The sequence below is a fragment of the Phocoena sinus genome, chromosome 2 (genome assembly GCF_008692025.1).
Source record: "Phocoena sinus isolate mPhoSin1 chromosome 2, mPhoSin1.pri, whole genome shotgun sequence".
NCBI lineage: Eukaryota > Metazoa > Chordata > Mammalia > Artiodactyla > Phocoenidae > Phocoena > Phocoena sinus.
The window spans coordinates 165308597-165336367 of record NC_045764.1 but is presented as its reverse complement, the minus strand read 5'-3'; the positions used below and the strand labels follow the sequence as shown (position 1 = coordinate 165336367).

The 27771-nt window shown below is 37.9% G+C and overlaps 1 protein-coding gene across 2 annotated transcripts in view; it reads left to right on the top strand.

The window, feature by feature from the left end:
• Positions 1 to 27771, top strand: part of RPS6KA5 (ribosomal protein S6 kinase A5) — a 181417-nt gene that overhangs the window by 35681 nt on the left and 117965 nt on the right. For both annotated transcript variants that reach the window (XM_032621161.1, XM_032621162.1), the window contains exon 2: positions 25304 to 25375. In XM_032621161.1, coding sequence (XP_032477052.1) covers positions 25304 to 25375 — 72 coding nt within the window. The remainder of the gene's footprint in view (positions 1 to 25303; positions 25376 to 27771) is intronic.

The following is a 27771-nucleotide window of genomic DNA, read 5'->3' as shown; positions in this document are numbered from 1 at the left end:
TGAGAGATGGAGAATACCATAATCTTCAGGTGACGTCTAAGTAGGGAAGGAGAAGAGCAGCAAGTTCCAGTGGAGCTCTTGTTGATGCAATCCTATGGGGGCATAGAGGGGGAGTGGGTAGTCTTAAGAGACTCTTGAAAAAAGAAGAGAGAGGCACAGAAAACTTAGACAAAACACAGGCCAAAGTCAGCCTCAAAAGAGAACGTGTCAACAGCATGTGCCAAAATACTGATTCCCATCTTGGGACTTGGTAGATCCCAGCTTTGGCTAAGGAAAAGGAGGGCTTGAAAGCGGGCAGGATCAGAAGTGGCAGCGTTAAAGAAGCATCACTTCTACAGGAGAATAAATATGGAAGGGGTGGGCACCTTGGGAATGTGGCCAGTGAAGAGAAAAAAAGAAAAGGAGAAAATTACAGATCTTGCAGAAATAGTCCCGCCCCATCATCCATGAAACAAAGGGAACCTCACTAAACTGATAGGACCCTCTTATACTAGGAAGCTTGTATCCGAAATACTCAGAAATAGAAAAAAAATGTAATATAAAACTGCTGTAAAAAGAAAACAAAATACAAATCAAACATTCCAGGTGGTGCAAAGTCTCCCCTAAATTATGCAGAAGAAAAGCAGGAATGCAATACTTCTAACCGAATAAATATCTTTAGAAAAGCCGTAGGTGATGTTGAAAAAAAACCACTTGAATCAGAGATTCAAAAACTAAGAAAGAAATGGACAAAAATCCAAGAAGGAAATCCAGTGAGAGTTGATTGAATTCAGGGGGAAAAAATGAAGGAAAAGACAATCATATCAGAAAGAAGGCTAAATAACAAAGTCCTCAAGGAAGAATAGAGTCAAGTGAAAATTTAATAAGAGGCATTAAAGAAAACCAGGGAAACAAAAAATTTTAAAGTTAGATACAGAAAGAAAAAGAGGCCAGAGGGAAAGTAGTTGAAGTGCAAGACAGACAAAGTTGTAACATGTGTAACTGGATTTCTTAAAGAAGGAAAATAAACTATCAAAGGAATGTAATTCCAAAAAGAAAAGAAGACTTGAGTCTACACATTGAAATGGGTAGTGGGAAAAATTAATAATGATATAATGATCAGCTCTGAGACATATCCCAGTGATACTATTAGACTTTAAAGATACATTCTCAGAGCTTCAGGCCAAAAGATGAAATAAATTGCATAATAGTAGGACAATTAGCTGACATCAGACTTCTCAAAAGCGACATCAAGGCAACACTGGAGCAACTTTTTAAAAAAAAAAAGAAACGTAAGGAAAGAAAGTGCACATCAAGAATTATATTCGTCTTCAAGATTAAAGCTATAGAAAAGTTTTGAGTATTCAAGAACTCAGAGAATACCTTACACAAGTAGTCTTCCTGAGGAATATCATGGACAATGGGTTTCATCCAAACAGACTGGGGAAAAGCGCTGATGATGAACGCTTAGTATTTAAAAGATGGGGGCCACAGATAGAGGAACATTTGGTAAGCCTTAAATTATATTGGTGATATAACTATTTGTAATTTGTATTGCATAAGTAGGCTTAGACCATAAGTATGTGTACGTGTTTGTTCCCAATTTTAGATTTATTTTCAATTTTACTTGAGGTCACAGCAAAAATCTAGTTCTTTGAGATGTAGAATGCAGGAGCAGAACTAAGAAACAACACACACCATGTAAACATTTTCAAATCCAAGCATTTATTTCCAAGCATAAAAGGTGGTGGAAAGGAGGTATGGGACCTGACTCCTCAAATTGTTCAGCCTCTTTTTCTGCTTCAGCTGCTACCAGGTATCCTCTAGTTGCTGACATTCTGATGTTTCTTGGATAGACACAGGGAGGTGAGCACACAGGTTGTTTGATGAGAGGTGGCTTAGTGATAGCATGGCACATTGTCTAGAGACATGGAGGTTATTGATGTACTTCACATTCCATTGGTTCAACATTGTAATATTTGGGTTTCATCATTCATAGTTAGATCATTACTGTTGTACTTATCATATTCTTATTTTTCTGGGTGAGTTGACCATATGCTTTTTGGTTCATTTATGGTGACTTAAACCAGTAAATAAGAAATAAGATCAAATAATTTCACATACAAATAATTCTTTCATTAGGAAATTGTAAGCAAATGGTTATACACCAGCTGAATGAAGAATCCCTTATGATGTTTTGAAACACACATATAACATATGTGTATGACATAAGCCTTGTATACAGTGTAAGTCCATATATAGCATAAGTATTAGTATAGCAGATTTAATATATATAAAATGATATAAACATGCATTTCCTAGCTTTGTTCATGAAAGAGCCTAGAAGGCAAGATATTCCAGTAGCAATGAACACACCTGGCACCCAGATCTTGGTTTCTAGTATCATTTCCCATTAAAAGGAATCAAGGCTGCTTAAGAGAAAGCAAGGAAGTGCTTAAAAAAGAAAGAAAAGAAAATGAAGGAGTCATGTCAGAAGGACAGAGAAGCCAGCTTGAAGCTGCTTTCACTGACCAAATATGGGTCAGTTTGTGCATCAAAATAATTAAGGGCAAGAATGAATTTTAAGTCATTGGAAAAACAGTCATCTATGAATAGTCTGGTGGTAGATAGGAAGAAGGGAGGATTCTTCTCAGTCCAGTGCTGACTGATAAACATGGAAGGAGTGGAAAAGTTGGAAAATTATTATTTTGTAATCATTATAGTAAAGGCTGGTTCAGGCAAGACTCATCAGTGGATGCTAAATTTAGGTGCAGGAGTTTGATGAGGAATAGCGTACTTTAATGGCCCTGATTAGTACCTATATAAAGGAGAAACTGGACAGCACCTTGACTAAGTGATCAAAAAAGAACGTCACCAGTGAGGAACAGACTGACATCGTATGCTTCTGGTTGTGTTACCCTGAGAAGCACACATAATTTGAGTAGTAGTCTAGCTGGTCATGCATAACTTGAATCATGAGGAAATTTTAGTCAAACTGAAAATTCTATTTAAACAAACACATCTATTCTTCAAGGAAAGTCGGTTATAAAAGACAAAGGTTGAGGATGTCTTTGAGATTAAACAAGATTAAGGAGACATGATAAAATAAATGCAATATGTGATTCTATACTGGACTTTATATACAAGAAAAAAAATGCTATTAAAGGATGTATTAGTCAGGGTTCTCCAAAAAAACAGAACCAATAGGATGTATATAAATATAGAAAGAGATTTAGCATAAGGAATTGGCTCATATGATGTGGAGGCTAGCAAATCTAAAATCTACCGGGTAGGCCAACAGGCTTGAAACCCAGAAGAGCCAATGTTCCAATTCCAGTTGAAGGCAGTGTGCTGGAGAATTCTCTCTTCCTCGTGGGAGACTGGTCTTTTGTTCTGTTCAGGCTTTCAGCTGATTGAATAAGGCCCACCCACATTATGGAGGACAATCTGCTTTACTCAAAGTCCGTAGATTTAAATGTTAATCAAAAACATCATCATAGAAACACCCAGAATAATGTTTGAATGATCAGATATCTGGGCACATATATGCATCTCCTTAAACCTTACTTAATCTCCAAATAAAGACAATAATAAGGTCATACTTCCAGCTACCACTTTACAGCTATCTTGTGTACAATGGAAAACACAATAACTCTCTCCTCAGAGGAGGCTTCAAAGTCCTTGAGTGATGTTTACTCTTCTCCTTGATATCCAGTAACTTAAACACTATGAAATAAATTTAATACATTATATGTTACATGATAAGGGGATAAGAGAGGGAAGAGAATAAAGATACTTGTTTTACACACACACACACACACACACATACACACACACACACATATTACTAATAAGATAACAAGGGAGAAATTCTCATGACAATTACAGTCTTCATGGCTGTAGCTGGTCACATGGTCTCTTCACCACTGACCTTCAGGAATGTCCCAGAAAAGAGCTATAGTGTTGTAACTATCCATATTGGGCAGAACCATCTGTAAACCAGGCCTGAGTCTTGTCTTTTCTGTCTCCTGATCTTAGGGAACTGCCCATGAGGCCACAGATGCAGGCTGGGAGAGAGAAGGCGGTGTGGCAGGAGTGGGGACTGCAGGCATTTGGGCCACTTCTTCAGGGAACATATTTGTGCCTTCAGCGCCTGCTCAGTCCCAGTCTCATGTACGTCACTTCCGTTTGATGATGGAGTGTTGCTGTGCATTCACATTTATGGAGGGCAAAGTACACCAACTTAAATATTAATCTTACCCCATAACACCATCATAGAAATACTCAGAATAGTGTTTGACCAAATATCTGGGCGCTCTGTGGTCCAGCCAAGTTGACACATAAAATTAGCCATCACAAAGTACATCAAACAACTGACAAATCAGAATAGGGACCATAGATTAAAGTATTTTATCAATATTGAACTTTCTGAATTTGATACCTATACTGAGGTTACTTAAGAGAATTTTTAGGAAAAACACACTGAAATACTAAGGTGTAAGGACGCATGATGTGTGCGAACTACCCTGAATTAAATCAGAAAAAAATAAGTAACGTGTGTGTGTATGAGTGTATGAATAAGACAGGAAACAAATGTGGCAGAATGTTAAAAATTAGTGATTATGAATATGAACGTTGTCTATTTTTGAAGCTTTGGATTTTGAACTCATTTTAAAATAAAATAAAAAATTTAAATGTTCAGGAAGCATTATAAAAACAATTATGTTTAAGAGGCACAAATGATCTGTACCTTTTTACATGGCAGCATAATTTTGCTCATACCCTTGTCATGATCGCTCAGCTTGGCTTCAGGGGAATGGGTTACACACTTCATCTTTGAAATAAGAAAAGGAAGGGTCACAGGGGAGCATGTTGCTATAGAGTTCTAGTGCCTGTAAGTCCCTCCTGAGCACTCCTGGACCTCTTTCTTCTAAATCACAGAATTGGGGTTGGAGCATGGCTGTGTTGAAGAAAACAACAGTTGAAACTGAAATAGAGGAAGGATGGGCCAAGACAGGATGAACTAAGTTTCTTTGGTTTCCAGTGTGCGTGGCATTAAATTAGGTAGTTCATCATGAATTAAAATTAACATTGTTTAGAAGTGGGATTATTCTTGAAAAACGAGTTCTGCAGCAGCCCTGTGAAAGTTTATAGCTGTAAGCACAGATTATTGCAAACTGATATTTGATTCAAGGCTGCTACACTTAAGTGCTAATAGAAACCAAATTGGCACTATTAGCAGCATGTAGCCTGGAAAATAGAAAAAGGAAAGGGTGTTGATAAAGTACTTTCTCACAGAAGTAATCGTAGAGGTGACAATAGAATTGCAGTGGAAAAGTGAGGTTATGACTTAGGAGGAACAAAGTGCTGCTGTATTTTCTTACATCACCTTGAAATCTGATCCTTGGGAATATTACTTGTGACGATTAAAAGCTATGTTATATCTTACATGGAAGATATAATTTAAAATATATCAACAAATACCAAAATAATTTTGGTAGCACTTTGGAAGCTGGAATGTTTGCCTTGCTGTCATGGTGTAAGTTTTTGTCATTTTTAAGATATCTAGTTTTTTGCTTGCCAGAATACTGAAGCATGTCTCCTATGGTAAATGAAGGTAGAGCGAAACTTAAGAATAAGGAAAGCCTGCTGAGTGTAAATAACGAGGTTCTATTTGTCTAATCTAGATTTAGCTTCGAAGCATGATTGTCTTTAAACTGTCAGACAGTCAATGATTTATAAACTCACACTAAGGGAACTAGCTTTTGAAAACAAGTCTTCTAAAAATTTCTGTGCAGTCATTTTGATGTGCTGTATTGTTCTCCAAATTATCTGTTAGTTCACCTTTTTGTGCGTGTTAAGTTCAGTCACATGATGTGGCCAGGAGATGAAGTATTGAATTGACTGTTCTTTTAAAGCTGTATCTTGTAAAATGATTGTGAATTTTTTTAATAATCTGACTACAGTAAAATTTTTATTGTCCATTGGCCATCTTCAATTGGAAGCTCCACAGACATTTCACATACTTACTTTTTAATTCATAAAATTTATGTTAACCAAACTTATACATACACACACTCACAGAGCTGCATGTTAAGTAGTGATGTGCGGTTAAATCACATGATCTTCCAGCAAGGACAGAAAAACTTCTAACCCTTAAGAATAATGCATTCATAAACAAATAGCCTATTTCTATAAAATTTAAGAACAAGGTGCTTAGATGATGTAGTATAAGATGTATCAAAAATGTGTGCATTTTGAAAAATGCCTTAGAAGCTTTATATTGCTGTTTAGAAATATGGGACTTTTCTAAAAAGTAAGCATTAACTCCGATAAGTAAATACATTTGTGCAAAACAATAACCAAAAAAGCATTAAGAAAATCCATGTTGAATCTGAAAGTTTCTTCTCTATAATATTCATGTTTAAACATATTCTCATGATTCTTAACTTTATGGCCCTATTTTTTTTTAATTGAGGTATAATTTACATACAATAAAATTTGCTCTTCGGATGCGCAGGCTCAGCGGCCATGGCTCATGGGCCCAGCCGCTCCGCGGCATGTGGGATCTTCCCGGACCGGGGCACGAACCCGTGTCCCCTGGATTGGCAGGCGGACTCTCAACCACTGCGCCACCAGGGAAGCCCCATTTCTGGGTTTTGACAAAAGAATATGGTTCATGTGCACCATTTTGAAAATTGATCTTTTTTATTTATTTATTTTATTTATTTATTTTTGGCTGTGTTGGGTCTTAGCTGCTGCGCACGGGCTTTCTCCAGTTGCGGTGAGCAGGGGCTACTCTTCGTTGCGGTGTGTGTGCCTCTCATTGCGGTGGCCTCTCCCCTTGCAGAGCACGGGCTCCAGGTGCGTGGGCCTCAGCAGTTGTGGCACGAGGGCTCAGTAGTTGTGGCTCATGGGCTCCAGAGCACAGGCTCAGTAGTAGTTGTGGCGCATGGGGCTCAGTTGCTCCACGGCATGTGGGATCCTCCCGAACCGGGGCACGAACCCGTGTCCCCTGCATCGGCAGGTGGACTCTCAACCACTGTGCCACCAGGGAAGCCCCCTTGTGTCTTAATGGGCCTTCTTTCTCCTTCCTTCGCCTGCATTTGCCCATCTGTTCTCTTTGCAGATTCCCAGATATGCCATGTTCTCTGTGTCCATCAGTGTCCGACTTCCCCAAACCTTCAGTTGAGGGGAGATGCTCTCGCCTGCTCTTCTGACACCCTTCCTACCTCTTACCGCTCTGCTAGTGCTGGCGCCCTGGGCTGCTTCACTGGCCTGAGTGCCTCCTCTGGACCCTGTGCTGCTTGACATCAGAGAGTATGTCTGCTTGCCAGGGCTTTTGCACAGTATTGTCTACAAGTACGCATTCAGAATGTTTCTTCAGTTAGTGGACTATACATGTATCAATATACGTAGGGCATGATGACTACATAAAACCTACAAAATAAGTAAAGAGAAGAAAAATGTATTATCACTGCAGTGGGCACCAGAATTCCTGTATGGAGGTAACTGCCGTGGAGGCATCGCGTTGTTGTCAGGCTGTGTTAGGGGTGTGAGTCTGAATGTTGGCTGGGACTGAGAGGTCCAAAGTGGAGGAAGCTGGACTTCCCTGGTGGCGCAGTGGTTAAGAATCTGCCTGCCAATGCAGGGGACACGGGTTCAAGCCCTGGTCCGGGAAGATCCCACATGCCGTGGAGCAACTAAGCCTGTGCACTGCAACTGCTGAGCCCGCGTGCCGCAGCTACTGAAGCCCGTGCACCTAAAGCCCATACTCTGCAACAAGAGAAGCCACTGCAATTAGAAGCCCGCGCACCGCAACAAAGAGCAGCCCCTGCTCGCCGCAGCTAGAGAAAGCCCACGTGCAGCAACAAAGACCCAATGCAGCCAAAAATAAGTAAATAAATAAATAAATAAATAAATAAATAAATAAATAAATAAAAAACCACCACCACCAACAAAACAAAGTGGAGGAAGTTGCTTGGCAGGAAACAAGGGGACAGATTTGTTGGTTTTGTTCCTAATGAGGAAGGAGAGAGAAAAGAGGAAAAAAGTCAGAAAAAGGGTGTGAGGCCAGGTAATAGATGAGATAAAGACCTCGCCTGAGGATGGAGGATGGAGAAAGATTAAAGATGTTCCCACTTGCAGTTTCCTTTATAGTGTTGCCATGCTTGCTGCCCCTCTGCCTTACTCCAGAAATCTTCACTCAAGTCTCTTGTGCTAAGGAATGCTTTTTGCATGTGTTTGGGTTTTGCCTTTGTCTTTTGTAGAACTCAAAGAAGGACCCAAGTCTTGTTTGGGTGGGTGCAGCACAGAACAGAGATGATCCTGACTGCCTCAGAGGGAGCTGAGGATTACTACTTAGGACTTGATGGAAATCTTGGGAGAGGAGAGGCTTTCGACTTGCACAGGCCTTGTCTCTGCAGGATTTGAGTCCATCAGTCTGGATTCTAAGGAGCTGGCAAGACCCAGCTGATAACTAGGATACATCCACATCAGGAAAAGACTAGAAATGAACACAAAATGAGGGTAGCTAGTATTAGGATGGTGGGGTTATGGTTGACCCCATCCCTGAGACTTTCTCTATTACAGGTCATAATAAAAGAAAAGTTTTAAAAAGAGGAAAATGTCTACAATGTCGTGATGTGATCTTTTTCACACTGGCACTTGGAAATTAGAGGTTAATGTTGATTTCTTTACTATTGAAGGTGCTGGAAAGGGGAAGGTGAAACTAATCATTGAGGAATAGGGAATTTGGGCTGGGACTAAAACTCCTTACTTTACCAAAAACAGGAACTTTTTCATTAACTCATTAGGCCTTGTTTCTCTCTCTCTTTTTTTTTTAAATTGATGAGTTAATGTCTCAAAGGGGGAAAAGAATCAGTTAAGTACCTGAAAATTGGCAAGGTTTTGTGTAGACATTGTTTAAGTTTTAGAAGTTGATAGTATTCTGTAGATCATAGATTTATAATAAATTATGGCTTCATTATTTCATTTTCAGCTGCAGCAGGCTATAAGATTCTCTACTTCCTATTGCATTCACAACTAAATCTCACAATGTTGCTTTTTATAATTGTTCTTTTCTTCTGAAAGGAAAAATAGTCAGAAAACCATTGACAGGGTCACGGTACACCACTGCTGTGTCTTGTATGTATTGCTGTTAATTAAGTGTTCCTTGTTGGTGGCAAATAGGATTCAATGTTGGATCATTATGCTATTTGTGTTTTCTCTTCATGCTCTGACTTCATGCATATAGTTCTACTTATAATCACAAAAGACTGATGTAAACCCCGATGACACTTTACCAACTTACAATGGGCAATGCAAATCAACAAGTACATGAAACATCTGTGTTTGCTTGATTAGTGCATTTTTCTTTTTGGGTAAGGGTAAGGGTATCAAGTGAAAATTGGGTTGCTTGGTAAGCAAGGAGTTAGAAAAAAAGGAAGTTGGCTGTGTATTCTAATAGCTAAAGACAGAAAGGCTCAGGAGCACGATATGGCTGTCTCCGGGATAGGGGTGTTCCTACCTAGGGAACCTGGTGTTTGAAGCTGTTGATTAGGTTATTCCCAGGAAAGTGCTAGAAACACACTGCCCAATTTGACATTCTGTTTTTTGGTTTTCATTTTGTCCAGTCTGTCTTTGGTTGTGCATTCTTTAAATATTTTAGTTCTTTTGACTAGGATATTTCAAATCCTTCTACCCTGATTTTTCTTAGACCTCACTTCAGCCTCTGTTGTATATTTTAGCCAGGCTGATTTCTGAGGCATTTTACTCTTGTTTCAATGCACTGCTTCTCTGGCAGTCCCTTCAGAGACTATTTGTGTCCATTAGAAAGGCTATATATAATCTGTTTTTTCAACCTTAACACCTTGACATACCCTTATCCTTCTCTCTGTCCTTTAATCCTTTTGTCCAAGATCCTATTATTTATCACTTTCTGAAGGATCTGCTCCCTTAGAAACCATCCCTCCGACCTCCACTCTTTCCAGCCTTTCCCTTATAACCTTTTTTTTTTTTTTTTTTTGCGGTACGCGGGCCTCTCACTGCTGTGGCCTCTCCCGCTGCGGAGCACAGGCTACGGCCGCGCGGGCTCAGCGGCCATGGCTCACGGGCCTGGCCGCTCCGCAGCACGTGGGATCCTCCTGGACCGGGGCACAAACCCGCGTCCCCTGCATCGGCAGGCGGACTCCCAACCACTGCACCACCAGGGAAGCCCTCCCTTATTCCCTTTGTTCATCTCACTCATCTGCCTTCTAAGTTGGAAAAAAGTTTCATATGATTCTTTCCCATTTCCTCTATTCCTTCCCTTTATATGCCCATTTCTTGAACAAAATCGTCTGTACCCATTGCTTTTAAGGATATTATTTTGTTTCTCCATCCCCACCTTTGCACCCTGACCTCACTGTGTAGATTTGAGGCTCAGGTTTTGTGTATTCATACAACTACAATTCAGGAACAGCCAAATGGAAGGGATTCGTAGGGCGGGGTATTTGGAGTGAGGGAGGTGGTGGGAACTGTGGAACTTTCTTCGCCTCTTAGGAAGCACCACCAGCCCAGAACCTCTCTGAACCCCAAGTCCTGTTGTTCAGGGGTTTTTATGGAGGTTTCTTTACGAGGCATGATAGATTGAATAATGACCATTGGTGATTAACTCCATCTCCAACCCCTGTTCTCTCCCCAGAGGTGGGAGGAAGGAGGGCAAGAGGGTGGGGCTGAGAGTCCTTGGTTTGTAGCAACCAGCCCCCATCCTGAAGCTGTCTAGCAGCCCCCAGCCACCAGTCATCTCATTAGCTTACAAGAGACTCTTACCACTCTGGAGATTCCTAAGCTTTTAGGACGGAGACCAAATATATATATTTATCATTGTATGCAGAGTGACTTCATTGATGATCAATTTTTTATTGACATTCTGTCTTTCCTTGGATTCTATACATTGTTAGTTTTCTAACCATTTCTCTGGCTCTTTTTCTTCTTGCATCCTAACTGCTGGTCATCATCAAGACTTGCCCTTCTTTTTGTGGTCTCCTGAAGGGTTTTCTTCTGAAAGCTTTAGCCATTGCCCCCTTCTAATAACCTTGTGCTTTGTAGGGGAGGAAAAAAATACTTTTTTCTCTACCCTTCTACATTCTCAACCTGGATCCCTATGACAAAAGACAGATTAATGAGAGAAAAGTATGTAAATTTATTTCATGTTAGTTTTATGTTACATGGGAGGCTTCATAAGGAAATAAAGACCTGGAGTAATGGTTAAACCCGAGCTTTTTAACATTAAGTTTGATGAAGAATGGAGTGTCATGGGAAAAGGGTATGGGTAGTAAAGTGGGGGAAACTTAGCAAGTCCTGTTTCTTCAGATTCCTCTCTGTGTCCCCTGTCTTCAAAAATAAGGATGCTCCTTTCCTCTGAATATAGGGAGGGCCCCTTGCACATGAGGGGTTTGTGACATCCTTCAGGGGAAGGTCAGAAAGTCCTTCTTGCACATGCTGTTTCTCAAGTTACTTCAGCTTAAGATATTCAGTATGCCAAGGTACTGTCTTTTAGGGTAGCATGTCCTGATCCCCATCAGCCTGCTATCTCTGCAGAACTTTAGTTCCTTCTCTAGAATTTCCCACACTACAGCCCTTTGGGGATGTCATGCCATCGCTTCAAAATCAGTGTTGAAACCCCAAAACTTCCCCTTTCAACTTTCCCTTTTAACTTCCCCTTTCAACAAAATTCTGTAAGTAACACTACCGTTCACCAGACTTTCATTTCTTTTTTTTTTTTTTTTTGCGGTACACGGGCCTCTCCCGTTGTGGAGCACAGGCTCCGCAGCCATGGCTCATGGGCCCAGCCGCTCCGGGGCACGAACCCATGTCCCCTGCATCAGCAGGCAGACTCTCAACCACTGCGCCACCAGGGAAGCCCAGACTTTCGCTTCTTGTACTTTAGATATGGGGTCAATGGGGGAAAATGGAACAAAAGTTCAGTTAGTTTATCTTTGAAAGTGGGGACCCTGTCCTGTTTGCTTTTGCAGTCTCAGCATCCAAGTCAGGTGTTCAGTGAATGTTTCTTGAACTGAGTATTTCAATGATTCTTAAGTTCATTATTTTCTCTTCCTTCTAGTTTCTACTTGGACCAGATCCTCATTAGCGCACACCTAGTTTATTGCAGTAACCTCACCAGCTTTTAGTATTAGTCTTTCCTTGCTTCTATCTGCATGGCACACTACTGCCAGGGTAATTTTCCTAAAACCTTACCTTCATCTTGTCAAGAGCCATTATTGCTTATGGATTCAATTAAAGCTAATTAGTCTGGCAGTCCAGGTTTGGAATCATCTCATTTCATGTACCTATTTTATGTAATATTTTTACTGTTTTCCCCACATTTTTCTTATAGCTAAAGAGAACAGTCCACTTATTCTCTGCTAGCAAAATACTTATTCCTACTTTGCTTTTGCTCCACCTCTTCTTCTGGTCCAGAATTTCCCAGCCATTCTGTCATCTTTGCCAGTTTCAATCCTGTGCTTGTTAGCAAAAGACCTAACCCTTAGTTCAGGTGTTAGTAGGCACTGGTAAATGTTTCTTAAATGAGTGAATGAGAACCAGTATTCTCAATGAGGTTGTCTGATAACTTCACATGGTAATGATATTCCCCTTAATGTCCACAGACTCCATAATTTTTTCTATTAAATTACATTTTCACAGCTTATTGCAAATTTAATAAGTAGTTAATTCATTGAATAAAATCTGGTATATGAGTGCCTTAGTCATATACCAAGAAACCTACTTGAAATGACTTCAGAAACATTATTCTCTTTATTTCTACTTAAGAGCTTTTAAATTAAGCCTTTTCTTAGCTTTAACATAAGTGAATCATTGGATCTAATGAAATGATTTCAGCACATGCTCTGTGCAATTACATTTGTACAGCTTAGCAGAAACTATGGCAACAGAATAAAAAATGTGTTGTTACTGATTGTTTTCCTCCATAAGAGTGGGAAGTTCCAAGTTAAATATCTCACAACCTAAAAAAAAAATTATAGATAATGTGTGTTACAAATTATGTTTGGTAATAGAATTGCCTAGAAAGTTGGGATAAGAAGCCATTTAGCAATCATATGTTTATGGCTAAGATATTAGAAAAATATGCTGAGGATTAACAATAGTTATCTTTCAGTGGTGGGACTATGGGAGATTTTCAAGGTCTACTTTAGGCCTGTTTATATTGTCTGTCTTCTTAAACTGTGAACCTGGATTATTTTATGATAAAAAACAAACAGAAAAGCTATTTAAATTTGGGAGAAAAGACAATTATCTTTTTTGTCTAAATTTATTATTTTAAGAGTTATGTCAGTCATAGTTTCCCACAGTGCACATAACCATATTAATATTATAGGAGGAGCTGAAGGAATCCAGTTATAGTATAGAGAACCAAGTATTTTATATTTGTTGTATAATATAAGATTTTTCCTTTAAGAACTGTTAATCAACTGTTTTCTAAAGGGAGTCATTTAAATATTGAAATTTATTAGAGTTTTGGCAAACATATTTTTTGAAATCCATTGACTTCTTATAAAGGGCTTAGTTAAATTCAGTCTTAAAAGTGATTTCCTAACTAGGGAGTATACATTATAAGATAATAACACTAATCCAGAAGGGAAGGATTTTCAATGGGATAGTTCCTAATATATATATTTTTAATTTGGGTATAGTTGTTTTACAGTGTTGTGTTAGTTTCTACTGTACAGCGAAGTGAATCAGCCATACATATACATATATCCCCTCTTTTTTGGATTCCTTCCCATTTAGGTCACCACAGAGCACTAAGTAGAGTTCCCTGTGCTGTACAGCAGGTTCTCATTAGTTATCTATTTTATACATATCAGTGTATATATGTCAGTCCCAATCTCGCAATTCATCTCACCCCGCCTTTCCCCCCTTGGTGTCCATACGTTTGTTCTCTACATCTGTGTCTCTTTCTGCCTTGCAAACAGGTTCATCTCTACCATTTTTCTAGATTCCACATATATATGTTAATATATTTGTTTTTCTCTTTCTGTATGAGGAAAGGCAATGGACATGAGTACAGGCCTATTTCTTTTCTTTTTTTTTAATTAAAAATTTATTTATTTATTTATTTTTGGCTGCATTGGGTCTTCGTTCCTGCGCGCGGGCTTTCTCTAGTTGCGGCGAGTGGGGGCTACTCTTTGTTGCAGTGCGTGGGCTTCTCATTGCGGTGGCTTCTTGTGTTGCAGAGCATGGGCTTTAGGCATGCAGGCTTCAGTAGCTGTGGTGCGTGGGCTCAGTAGTTGTGGCGCATGGGCTTAGCTGCTCCGCGGCATGTGGGATCTTCCCGAACCAGGGCTCGAACCCGTGTCCCCTGCATTGACAGGCGGATTCTTAACCACTGTGCCACCAGGGAAACCCCAGACCTATTTCTGGTACAGTCTGGTCCCAGGCATCCAGGTAGCTCCAAACCATCTAATCAGCATATCATTTTGGACTTTACCAAGGCATGTGAATGACTCAGAAATGGCTGATGTTTATTGCACTTCTAGGATGAAAAAGTGTGTAAATATTTTAAGTCTTGTTCTAATAAATGTTAGTAGTGTTGCTGGGAAGTTTGAGCTCTTGCACTTAGGTTAACAATTTAATTAAGAGAAATGTAGTTTATTTTTAGACTTTCATGTTCAAAGACTTCTAATTACAGTTAGAATTAATTACAATGAAAGATAATAATAGAGAAATGAGAACCATTTCGACTCCTAGACTCACATGCTTGAATATATGTTTGTCATTGCTTGGATTCTGTATAACATCGTATTTACCATGTGCTTTTATGTGTCTTTTCATTAACACAATGAAAAAACTCTTTTAGGGCTTCCCTGGTGGTGCAGTGGTTGAGAGTCCGCCTGCCGATGCAGGGGACATGGGTTTGTGCCCCGGTCCAGGAAGATCCCACGTGCCGCGGAGCTGCTAGGCCTGTGAGCCATGGCCGCTGGGCCTGCACGTCCAGAGCCTGTGCTCCGCAACGGGAGACGCCACAACAGTGAAAGGCCTGTGTACCGCACACAAAAAAAAAAAACAAAAAAACTTCTAATTAACAAATATTCCCCCATGCCTAAATATGATAGAGCTTCCTAAAGATTTGCTTCAATATGTGTGATCACTTAACTTTGTCTAACAGATATTATGTAAAAGAAAGAATCATATGGCTATTAAGTTCAAGATCCTTGAGATGGGCCTATGTCATGTCACCTTTAAAATTTTATTTGCTCTTTGAAGTTAACTTCCTAGGGCAGTAGCTGAAGTGAAAAGCAGATACTACTATTATAATGTTGACTGTAGGAAGACTTTTGCTTCTTGTAATGTCAGAATAAGACCCCCTACTAGAGAATTACTTTGCAGAAAACAACTATAAAAACTGAACTTAATAGAAAAAGCAATGTTTAAGGCACTTGAGAGTGAACAGAAGCAGATAGACTCTTATGGGGAGTACACAGTTGTAGGAGGGGAGGAAGGAATCATTGCCTTTTCACTAATTTTAGTTTCTGGGTAAGTACAGGCCGTATTCTTTGGACTCTGGTAAAAAAACAATAGTCTCTCTGGTCAGAGAAGCTGGAAAACTAAAGTCATAGAAACTTGGCTACTGAAGATAGTGAAGGAATTCCAGAAGGAGAAGAGCCTTAGAAGAGGGAGAGTCCTCAAATTTTGTGTACAAAATTTGTACATATACCTCTGAGTGACTTCTAACCATGCATGAGTACAACAGACTCAGAACTCAGCTAAATACAAAAGAAATCTGAACTGGCCTAGAGCTGCCTTCTAAGAAACAGATTTGTAATTCAAGTCAAGCCAGGCCAATCCAAGATATTTGCCTGCTAAAACAAAAGAAACAACTCTTGTTGGAGAAAGAATAACAATCTAGAATTTTCACAATTAACATTTAAGGGTTAATGTTAAGGGTACAATCCAAAATTACCCTAAGTATGAAGAATCAAGAAAATGTAATATATCCCAGGAGGAAATAAAAACAACTGAATCCCAGCCTGAGATGAAAGAGATATTGGCAATAGCAGACAAGAATTTTAAAGCAGCTCTTACAGTATCCTCAATGAAATAAAACAACATACTTTCAGTGAGTGAAAAAATAAGAAATCTTATCAGATAAATAGAAACAGTGAAAAAGAACCACATGGAAGTTCTAGAAATGAAAAATACTATATTTGAAATTTAAAAATCCACTGGACGGATTTAACAATTGAATAGAGATGCCAGAAGGAAAAGTAAGTGAACTTGAAGATGGAACAATAGAAATCAACTAATGTGAAGAACAGAGAGAAAGCATATTAGAAAAAAATGAATAGGGTATCAGGGACCTCTTCAGTAGTATCAATCCAACATACATGCAATTGGAATCTAAGAAGGTGAGGAGAGAGAATGGGATAGAACAAATATTTTAAAATTAAGGCAAAAATTCCCCAAATTTGATGAAAAACAGAAATTTACAGATATAAGATACTCAGTGAATGCCAGGATGAATGAACCCAAAGAAGTCCACATCAAGACACATCATAGCTGGACGCAACCTAAATGTCCATTGACAGAGGAATGGATAAAGAAGAAGTGGTACATATATACAATGAAGTATTACTCCACCATAAAAAAGAATGAAATAATGCCATTTGCAGTAACATGGACCTCTAGATAGTCATACTGAGTGAAGTAAGTCAGACAGAGGGACAAATATCATATGATATCACTTATATGTGGAACCTTAAAAAACGGTACAAATGAACTTATTTACAAAACACAGATAGAGTTACAGATGTAGAAAACAATCTTATGGTTATCAGGGGGGAAGGGGGGAGGGATAAAAATGGAAGATTGGGATTGACATATACACACTACTATACATAAAATAGATAACTAATAAGGACCTACTGTATAGCACAGGGAACTCTACTCAATACATGGTAATGACCTATATGGGAAAGGAATCTAAAAGAGAGTGGATAAGTGTATATGTGGAACTGATTCACTTTGAGGTACAGCAAAAAGTAACACAACATTGTAAATCAACTATACTCCAATAAAAATTTTAAAAAGAAAAGAAAAAAAAAAGACACATCATGGCAAAACCGTTGAAAGCCAAAGATAAAGAGCAATGTTGAAAGCAGTAAGAGAAAAATAACACATTTCAGACAGAAGAGCAATAATCCACGTAATGACTGACCTTATGTCATAAACCAGGAGGGTGGAAGGACATGTTTAAAGTGCTGAAAGGAGAAAAAAAAGCCTGGATATTTTCCTTTGATTCTATATCAAAGGAAAATATCCTTCAACAGTGAAGATGATTCTGGAATTAGATAGTGGTGACAATGGCACAACCTTGTGAACATACTAAAAAACATTGAATTATATACTTTAAAAGGATGAATTTATGGTATGTTAATTATATCTCAATAAAAAATTTAGATAAAGGTAAAAGAATGACTCTTTAAGATAAAACTCAGAAAATTCATCACTCGTAATACAGAAATAAATGTCAAAGGATATTCTTCAAGGTTGAAGAAAAGTGATACCAGATAGAGTTTTGGATCCTTGGAAAAGAAAGACCATCAGAAATGATAAGTATCTGGAGAAGTGCAAAAGTCTGTCTCTTTCTTCTTTATTTCTCTATAAAATGTATCATATAAGCAAAACTCATAACATTGTCTGTGAAGTTTATAACATATGTAGAAGATGTTATAAATCCCATATAATGTATGATGGCTGTACCGGGAAGGATGATTGCAAGGTTTCTATATTTTATGTGAAATGATACTTTTTTAACTGTAAGAGGACTGTGAATAGAGATGTATATTGTACTCCTTAGATCAACAACTACACAAATAATGCAGAAGTAGAGCTAAATTATGAGTGAGAAAATTGAAATTAAATTCTTAAAAACATTCAAGTATTTTTTTCACAAGTCAGGAAAGTAGGAACATGGGACCAAACAACAGAAATGGTAGACCCAAATCCAACCATACCAATAATTATATTAGATTGTTAATAGGTTAAACTATTAATCTAGTAGTTTAGATGAAAATAAATGTTTATAATTAAACACTCTAGACAAAATCCTAGCAGGGTTTCTTGCATAGAAATTTAAAACCTAATTCTAAAATTTATAACAAAACACAAGACAATCTTGAAAAAGAAGATCAAGATGGGAGGATTTATATTACCTGATTTCAAGACTTATGATAACCAAGGCAGTGAGCTGCTGGCATGAGGCTACACATAGACCATTGGTACAGAAAAGAGAGTTCTGAAATAAACCCATACTTATATGGTCAATTGATTTTTGACAAATGAGCCAGCATAAATCAATGGTAAAAAAAATAGAGGGTTTCTTTTCTTTCTTTTTTTTTTTTTTGTTAAATGGTATTTGAACAACTAGATACCTGTATGAGAAAAAAAAGAACCTTGATCCTTACCTCACATTATACAAGAAAGTTAACTCAAATTGGATCATAGACTTAAATGTAAGAACTAAAACTACTAAATTTCTAGAAGAACATTTTTGAAAATATCTTTGTGACATTGGGTAGCCAATGATTTCTTAGAATCCAAAAGGCATAGACTGTAAAAATAAATTAATGGACTTCATCAAAATTTTTAAAATTTGCTTTTAAAAAGACAAAATTAAGAAAATAAAAAGCCAAGCTATAGAATGGAGAATACATTTGCAAAACATGTGTCTGCCAGAATACTTTTATTTAAAATATGTGAAGAACTCTTAAAACTCAGCAGTTAAGACACAAACAACGCTATAAAAACATGGACAAAAGATTTGAGCAGACAATTCCCACACACACAAAAATACAAATGACTAATAGACCCATGAAAAGATGTTCAACATGTCATCAAGAAAATGCAAATTAAAAGCACATTGAGAATGTAGAAAATTTGAAAGAATCAACAACAACAAAAGCCCCTCCTGAAACTAATAAGAGATTACAGCTTTATTACAGTTTTAAGACACAAGATTGATAACCAAAAGTCAATCACTTCCCTACCTACCAGCAATGAACAAGTGGAATTTGGAATTAAAAACACAGTGCCATTTAAATTTGCACACCCCCTCGAAATGAAATACTTAGGTATAAATCTAACAAAATATGTACAAGATCTATATGAGGAAACTACAAAACTCTGTTGAAGGATACTAAAGAAGAACTAAATAAACGGAGAGATATTCCATGTTCATGGATAGAAAGACTCCATATTGTTGAGATGTCAGTTCTTCCCAACTCGGTCTACAGATTTGATCTACAGATTCAATGCAGTCCCAATCAAATCCAAGTACATTATTTTGTGAGGATCAATAAACTGATTCTAAAGTTTACATGGTTAGGCAGAAGACCCAGAATAGCCAACACAATATTAAAGGAGAAGAACCGTCAGGAGACTGACACTACCCACTACTTTAAGACTTACTATCAAGCTATAGTAATTAAGAAAGTGTGTTATTGAGGACAGAATAGACAGGAACAGGCTGGAGAGCCCAGAAATAGACCTATATAAATATAGTCAAGTGATTTTTGACAAAGAATATAGTGGAACAAAGATAGTCTTTTCAGCAAATGATGCTGGAACAACTGGACATCTACATGCAAAATATTGAATCTAGGCACAGACCTTACATCCTTCACAAAAATTAACTCAAAGTATATTACAGACCTAAATAAAACATAAAACTATAAGTCCTAGAAGATAACATAGAGAAAGCCTAGATGACCTTGGGTATGGTGATGACTTTTTAGGTACACCACCAAAGGCATGATCCATGAAAGAAAGAATTGATAAGCTGGACTTTATCAAAATTACTAAAATTCAAAAATTCTGCTCTGCAAAAGACAATGTCAAGAGACTGAGAAGACAAGTCACATACTGGAAGAAAATATTTACAAAAGACATTATCTGATAAGTGACTTGTCCAGAATATACAAAGACCTCTTAAAACTCAACAATAAGAAAATAAACAACTTGATTGAAAAAACTGGGCCAGTAACTTTGGCAGACACCTCACCAACAAAAATACACAGATGGCAAATGAGCATATGAAAAGATATTCCACATCATATGTTACCAAGGAAATGCCAATTAAAACAACAGTGGGATACCATTGCACAGCTATTAGAATGGCCAAAATTCAGAACACTGATGAAACCAAATGTTAGTGAGGATGTAGAGCAACTGGAACTTTCATTTACTGTTGGTGTAAACGCAGAGTTGATATAGCCACTTTGGAAGATGGTTTGGTAGTTACTTATAAAACTAAATGTACTCTTACAATATGACTCAGCAGTTGTGCTCTTTCATATTTACCCAAAGGAATTGAAGACTCATGTCCACACAAAAACCTGCACAGAGGATTTTTAGGGCAGTGACTACTCTGAATGATATAAATACTACAATGGTGGATTCATTTGTCCAAACCCATAGAACGTACAACACCAAGAGTGAACCCTAATGTAAGCTATGAACTTTGGGTAAAAAACCCTATTGCATCTGCTTGGGCCCCAACTGAGGTTAAGATAAGACAGAGTAAAGCAAAGGAGTACATTTTGTCAAGCTTGATCTTTGGTCCCTTACCCCAGAGTGAATCATTGACCTGGTGAGCTGCACTGGGCCACAGGGGCCCTTTGCCCTAAGCAGATACTACTCTCTAAGCTTGTTCACTGGAATCTAACCATTCTTAATCAAGGAAAGGCCAGGAAAGATAAATTCTCGGAGAAACTCGAGGTGGATAAAGTGTGTTTTTATAAGCCTAGGGCTAAACTCTTTTCAAACCCAGAATTCCTAGGACCTGGGGCTTAAGGTATGAGGGAGGGAAGACCCTCTCCCAAGCTCTACCTTAACTCACCAGCCACCAGGTAACAATTTTGATAGAAAAGCAATATAAAGAGTAAATAAACTCGTCCACAGCTAAGGCCAAGAGAGGAGATTCCAAAGAGTACATACCTTGAAGAAAGCAGAGCTAACCTCTTCCTCCTGGGGAAACATTTACCACTGTGACGACTCCTTCCCCAAATACCGAAGGCATCAGTGCTGTTCATCTTGAGCTCTGTCAGTTCCTTCTCCCCAGGATTGGAGGTTGGGGAAGCCTTGAGCTCCCTTTGCAGACAAAGTGTTAATTTATGTCAGAAACCAAATAATAGAGGTAGTAGATTATGAACAAAAGCAGGCCTTCACAGATTATATGAACAATCTTTGTGAATGATCAGGCTTTCCAGGATGGTATGCTTTGTAGAACCAAGTGTAATTAATCTGTGGCCTCTTTTAATTTCCTCTGAGAATAATTCTGTGGTTAGTGTAGAAAGGCTGAAGTGTCTGTGTATCAAAAGATAGTTCCTTGTCTTCCTAGTCCAGCTGCAAATATAGATATGGGAGAAATAGTATTTGGACAATGCTTTTGGAAAGCTGGGCCTATACACATCTCACAGTAAATAAAAGATGGCTCCTAACAGCGAGAAACAGGATTGATAATTTGTAACATTTGACTCTTCAATAATGTCTTAAACTGCAAAAATCTTGCACAGTAAAATAACAGAATTTAACATTCAATTAGAGCCAATCATTATTTCAAAAGTGATGGTTTCCTGTGAGCTTCACTTTTGCTATAGCCTGCTTGACATACTACAGGAGGATATGCTGTTGTGTGTTTACTTTAAGATACTACCTATGTTTTTGGTATTCGTTTTAGATTTATATTGAAGCCAGTGTGAGCTTGAGGCAGGGCCATGTACACTGATTTGTTCCCACTATGAAATTATGCATGAATAGTCAAACTCTTAGGAACTGAAAGTAGAATGGTGGTTCCCAGGAGCTTGGAAGAGAGGGAAAAGAGGAATGGTTCAATGGAGTTTGTTTTGCAAGGTGAAAAAATTCTAGAGATCTGTTGTAAGCAATGTACCTATAGTTAACACTACTGTATTGATGCTTAAAAATGGTTAATATGGTAAATTTTGTGTTATGTGTTTTTAACCACAATTAAAAATATTTTTTAAAGTTATGTTTAGTTAAATCAGAAAGACACTGAAATTACTTATCCCCCTGAAACTTTTAATTTTAGAAGTTCTTAGTTGGGTCTAATTTTCATAAAATTGTAGTCCCAAAGCATTAATTTATTTACAAACACTAATAATATTATTAGAACACAGCTAACACTGTGTGAATTAAGCTCATACAATCCTCATCACAACCCAATGAGGTAGGTATTATTTTATTATGTGCCATTTTATTGTGAACATTTTCAAATGTAATAAAGAGAATTTGAGAGTTGTATGCTGAATATCCTTACACTCACTATCCAGATTCTGCAGTTAACATTTTGTTGTATTTTCTTTATCACATATCTGTCCATATCTATATGTGTCCATCAATCCATCCTTTTATTTGGTTGGCCAAAAAATGCCTTCAGTTTTTAAGCAAAAATAAAAGACACATTTTTCATTTTCGCCAAGAACTTTATTGAACAACATATTCACCCTCTTGTTCCACTACCTTGTGCCATTTTTCAGGCAACTTCATAATTCCATCTTCCCAAAACTTTTTATCTTTTTGAGCAGGGAACTGTTCCAGATGCTTTTTACAGTCTTCCAGGGAATTGAAATTTTTCCCATTAAGAGAATTTTGTAAAGACCAAAATAAATGGAAATCCGAAGGTGCAATGTCTGGTGAATACTGTGGATGAATCAGAACTTCCCAGCCAAGCTGTAACAGTTTTTGCCTGGTCATCAAAGAAACACGTGGTCTTGCATTATCCTGATGGAAGATTATGCATTTTCTGTTGACTAATTCTGGACGCTTTTTGTCGAGTGCCCCTTTCAGTTGGTCTAATTGGGAGCAGTACTTGTTGGAATTAATCGTTTAGTTTTCCAGAAGGAGCCCATAATAGAGGACGCCCTTCCAATCCCACCATATACACAACATCACCTTCTTTGGATGAAGACCGGCCTTTGGTGTGGTTTGTCGTGGTTCATTTCGCTTGCCCCATGATCTCTTCCGTTCCACATTATTATACAGTATCCACTTTTCATTGCCCATCACAATTGTTTTAAAAACGGAACGTTTTCATTACATTTAAGTAGAGAATCACATGCGGAAATACGGTCAAGAAGATTTTTTTCACTTAACTTACGTGGAACCCAAACATCAAAGCGATGAATATAACCAAGCTGGTGCAAATGATTTTCAGCGCTCAGTTTGGATATTTTGAGTATGTTGGCTATCTCCCACATGCTATAATGTTGACTGTTCTCAGTCAATGTCTCAATTTGATCCTTACCAATTTCAACTGGTCTACCCAACCGTGGAGCATCATCCAACGAGAAATCTCCAGCACGAAACTTCACAAACAACTTTTGACACGTTTGACCATTCACAGCACCTTTTCCATACACTGCACAAATCTTTTTTTTGTGTTTCAATTGCGTTTTTACCTTTCTTGAAATAATAAAGCATAATATGCTGAAAATGTTGCTTTTTTCTTCCATCTTCAATATTAAAATGGCTACACAAAAATTCAGCAATTTTAATGTCTTTTTTTAAATGCATGCTGATATGACAGCTGTCACATACAATCTAACAAAACTGTTTTGAATGAAGTTAAAGACAACTAAGTGCTACTAGAGCCATCTTGCGGAAAAAAACGAACAAACCTCTCGGCCAACCCAATAAAAATGCATTTCAAAGTAAATTGTAGACACCAATATGCTTTGAGGGTAGGAATTTTTATTATCCCCATTTTACACTACAGGGATATGAAACACAGAGAAATTAAGTAATTTGTTCAAGGTCACAGAGCTTTTAAGTGGTAGAACTAGGATTTGGACCAAGCCTTTCTTAATCATGTCTTTCTTATCACAGAATGCTGGTTCACACAATATGAATAGGTTATTACCATAAAAAGTAATTCATGGTCCAATAAATTTGTCAAATATAAGTATCGCAATCTTGAAGATCCACATGCATTTTTTATGGTGCAGGATCTGTGAGGTTCAGTGTTAAAGAAACTTGTTAAACCTTGTTTAAGCTATTTCCAAATTTATTCAACCAGAGCACTCTTTCCCCACCTTCCCCCCAAACATAACACCTATTAACATTTCATAGGATAGGATCAGAATTCATTGGAGTATGCTCTGGAAGATGCTCATTTATAAGGTATCCTAATTTTGTTTATTTACTACAGAATATGTCTTTGAAGAGTTTATATTTTTAAACATAGTCCTAGAATTTTAGAGCTGGCAGAGATCTTAGAATTCACTGAGACCAGTGCTTTCACCTCAAAGATGAGGGAACTGAGATGCAGGGTGGTCAGGTAATCAGTTCAGGCTACATCATGTTCAAGTGCTTGGTGACAGAAATGGGAGTGGAGTCCAGCCTAGAGCCTGGGAATGGCATTTATAATCAGTAAATATTTGTTTGCATAAATGAATGCATCTTCTAAATCTGTCCAATTTTCTCTCTACTACATATCTATCTACATGTTAGAATTTGTGTTCATTTTCAGATTATCTGGTCAGTAGAGAGTCTTTATTTATTTATTTGCGGTACGCGGGCCTCTCACTGTTATGGCCTCAGCCGCTCTGCGGCATGTGGGATCTTCCCGGACCGGGGCATGAACCCGTGTCCCCTGCATCGGCAGGCGGACTCTCAACCACTGTGCCACCAGGGAGGCCCCGAGAGTCTTTATTTTTAAAGACTTTAGACTTTTAGAGAGTCTTTATTTTAATAAAGTAGAGCACTTTATTTTTATGTTAACCTTTGATACAAATGTTATATAGTTACTGAATTCTAAAAAAAGTTTTATTGTGGGACTTCCCTGGTGGCCCAGTGGGTAAGACTCTGCGCTGCCAATGCAGGGGGCTCGGGTTCCATCCCTGGTCAGGGAACGAGATCCTGCATGCATGCCGCAACTAAGAGTTCGCATGCCGCAACTAAGAAGTCTGCATACCACAACTAGGAGTCCACATGCTGCAATGAAGATCCCACGTGCTGCAACTAAGACCCGGTGCAGCCCCCCCAAAAAAAGTTTTTTTAAAAAACCCCACAAAAACAAATCAGTAATTTTAAAAAAATTTTAAATAAAAAATGTTTTATCATAATATGTAACATACAGAAAATTACACAGAACATAGCTGTACATTTTAACGAATAATTATAAAGTGAATCCTGGTTTAACCACCCAACTCAAGAAATAAAACACTGCTGGTACCTCAGGAAGCCCCTGTGGGCCCCCTCCTATTGCTGATCCCCTTAATTATTTTTTTTTCTCTTTCTTTTTTAGCTAATTTAACAGGACATGCAGAGAAGGTGGGGATTGAAAATTTCGAGCTCCTAAAGGTCCTAGGAACTGGAGGTAAGTCTTAATTCTTTTTTTTTTAAGGAAAAAAAAGTACTTGATATCCTTATGACAAAGGATTGATATCCCCAATACAGAAATCAGTTAATCTTTAAAAAGCATCAGGAATCCAACAGGAGAACTAAGAATGTGAACAAAGCATTCATAGAAGAAATACAAAAGGCAAAATTTAAAGGAATTGGTAAAGAAATACAAAAGGCAAAATTTAAAGGAATTGGTAAGGATCAAGAAAAACCAATCTCTCTTACCCTGCTGTTGGGAATGTAAATTAATTCAGTTTTTACACAGGACACAATATTTTTAAAAAACCACTAACATTTATGGAGAGCTTGCTACTTGCCAAGTACTCTGTGAAGTGCTTTATACTGATTGATTCAGTCAATCCTCACTCAACTTTATTGATAGTCCATGCTCATCATTTTTAATAATGAAAAGTTCAAGACTCTTTGGAAACCTAATGGCATGAATTTGGTTAAATGAACATGCATCTATATGTTCTGTTATCTGTACAATAGGATTGAAATGATCTGTATTTACTAACATTTTTAAAAGATCTCCATAATGTAATAAATTTGAGAAAAGACTATAGAAGAGAATGTACAATATACCATTTCCATAGTATAAAAATTGTGTGAATAAATGTCTACATGTAAATATATAGAAAAATCTCTGATCTGTGCACCAAGATGATAACAGTGTGGCTGTCCCTGGGTGGTGAGATGTTAGGTGATCTTGATATTCTGCTTTATACTTCCTTGTGCCTTCTCAGTTTTTGCTATCACTGTTCTCGCTGCTCTGAAGTCAGGAACTCATGGGCATATGACTTGTGCAGGTGCAGAGATCCCTGCACTAGAAGAGCCTCATGTTTGGTTTAATGCTCTGCTTTCACTGTTCTGATATTCTAAATAATTCATGAACAAGGCACCCCACATTTTCATTTTGCACTGAGCCTGCCAATTATGTGGCTGGTCTTGTCAGCATATAAATTTGTCTAATCAGAATACCAGAAAGAGCCAGTAGAGTGGGGAGAAGTCCTATTCAAAGAGATAATAGCTGAGAATTTTCTAGGATTGATTAAGCATATAAATTTGCAGATCTAGGAAACAGAAAATCCCAAGCAGACAAGTATAAAGAAATTATTACCTAGATACATCAGAGAAACTGATGAACATCAGAGACAGAGAAATACCCTAAAAGCAACCAGAGAGAAAAGGCATATTTATAGAGGAATAATGAGTAGATTAACAAATGATTTTTCAACAGCAAGCATGAATGCCGTAGGAGAGTGGAAGAATATCTACAAAATGCCCAGAAAAAATAACTGTCAATTTAGAATTGCAAACCCAGCAAAACTGTTTTCCAAAAGTGAGGGCAAAATAGACATTTTCAGACACACAAAAGCTAGTGTGTTTTCCACCAGTACATCCTCACTAAAAGAATTTCTAAAGGATATAATTTTAGGGAGAAGGAAAGTGATCTCAGGAGAGATTCTAGGATGAAAAAAGTGTTGGTGAATAAAGAAGATCTAAACAATATTGACTGTGTAAAACCATAGTTGAAATGTCTAATTTGTGGGGTTAAAAAAAGAAAATTGAAATATTGGACAAAAATAGCACATAATTTGGGCGTTGATAGGAATTTAGTGGTCTGAGGTAGTGTTCCTCAAATTTTAACATGCACATGAATCTTGAAATGTGTAAGAGACCAAATTGATTGAAAAAAGAATAGAAAACCTGAATAGTCCTGTAATTCTTTTTTTAATTAATGATTTTTTTTTGGCTGTGTTGGGTCTTCGTTGCTGCGTGCTGCCTTTTCTCTGGTTGTGGCGAGCGGGGGTTACCCTTCATTGCGCTGTGTGGGCTTCTCATTGCAGTGGCTTCTCTTGTTGTGGAGCATGGACTCTAGGCACGTGGGCTTCAGTAGTTGCAGCACATGGGCTCAGTACTTGTGGCTCGTGGGCTCAGTAGTTGTGGCTCGTGGGCTCTTGAGCGCAGGCTCAGTAGTTGTGGCGCACGGGCTTAGTTGCTCCACGGCATGTGGGATCTTCCTGGACTAGGGCTCAAACCCTTTTCCCCTGCACTGGCAGGCAGATTCTTAACCATTGTGCCACCAGGGAAGCCCAGTCCTATAATTCTTAAAGAAATTGGTCAGTAAGTAAAAATCTTCCTGCTAGGAAAACACTTGGTACAGTTTCAAAAATGAGTTTTGCCAAACATTCAAGGCATAGATAATTCTAATCTTCCACAAATTCTTTCAGAGGACAGAAAAAGTGGAGTTATTTCTTCCAACTCATTGTACAAGGCTAGTATAACCTTGATTCCAAAAACACACAGAGTATGAGGAAGAAAAATTACAGGTCAGTTAAAAATTCTTTTAATTAAAAAACATTTTAA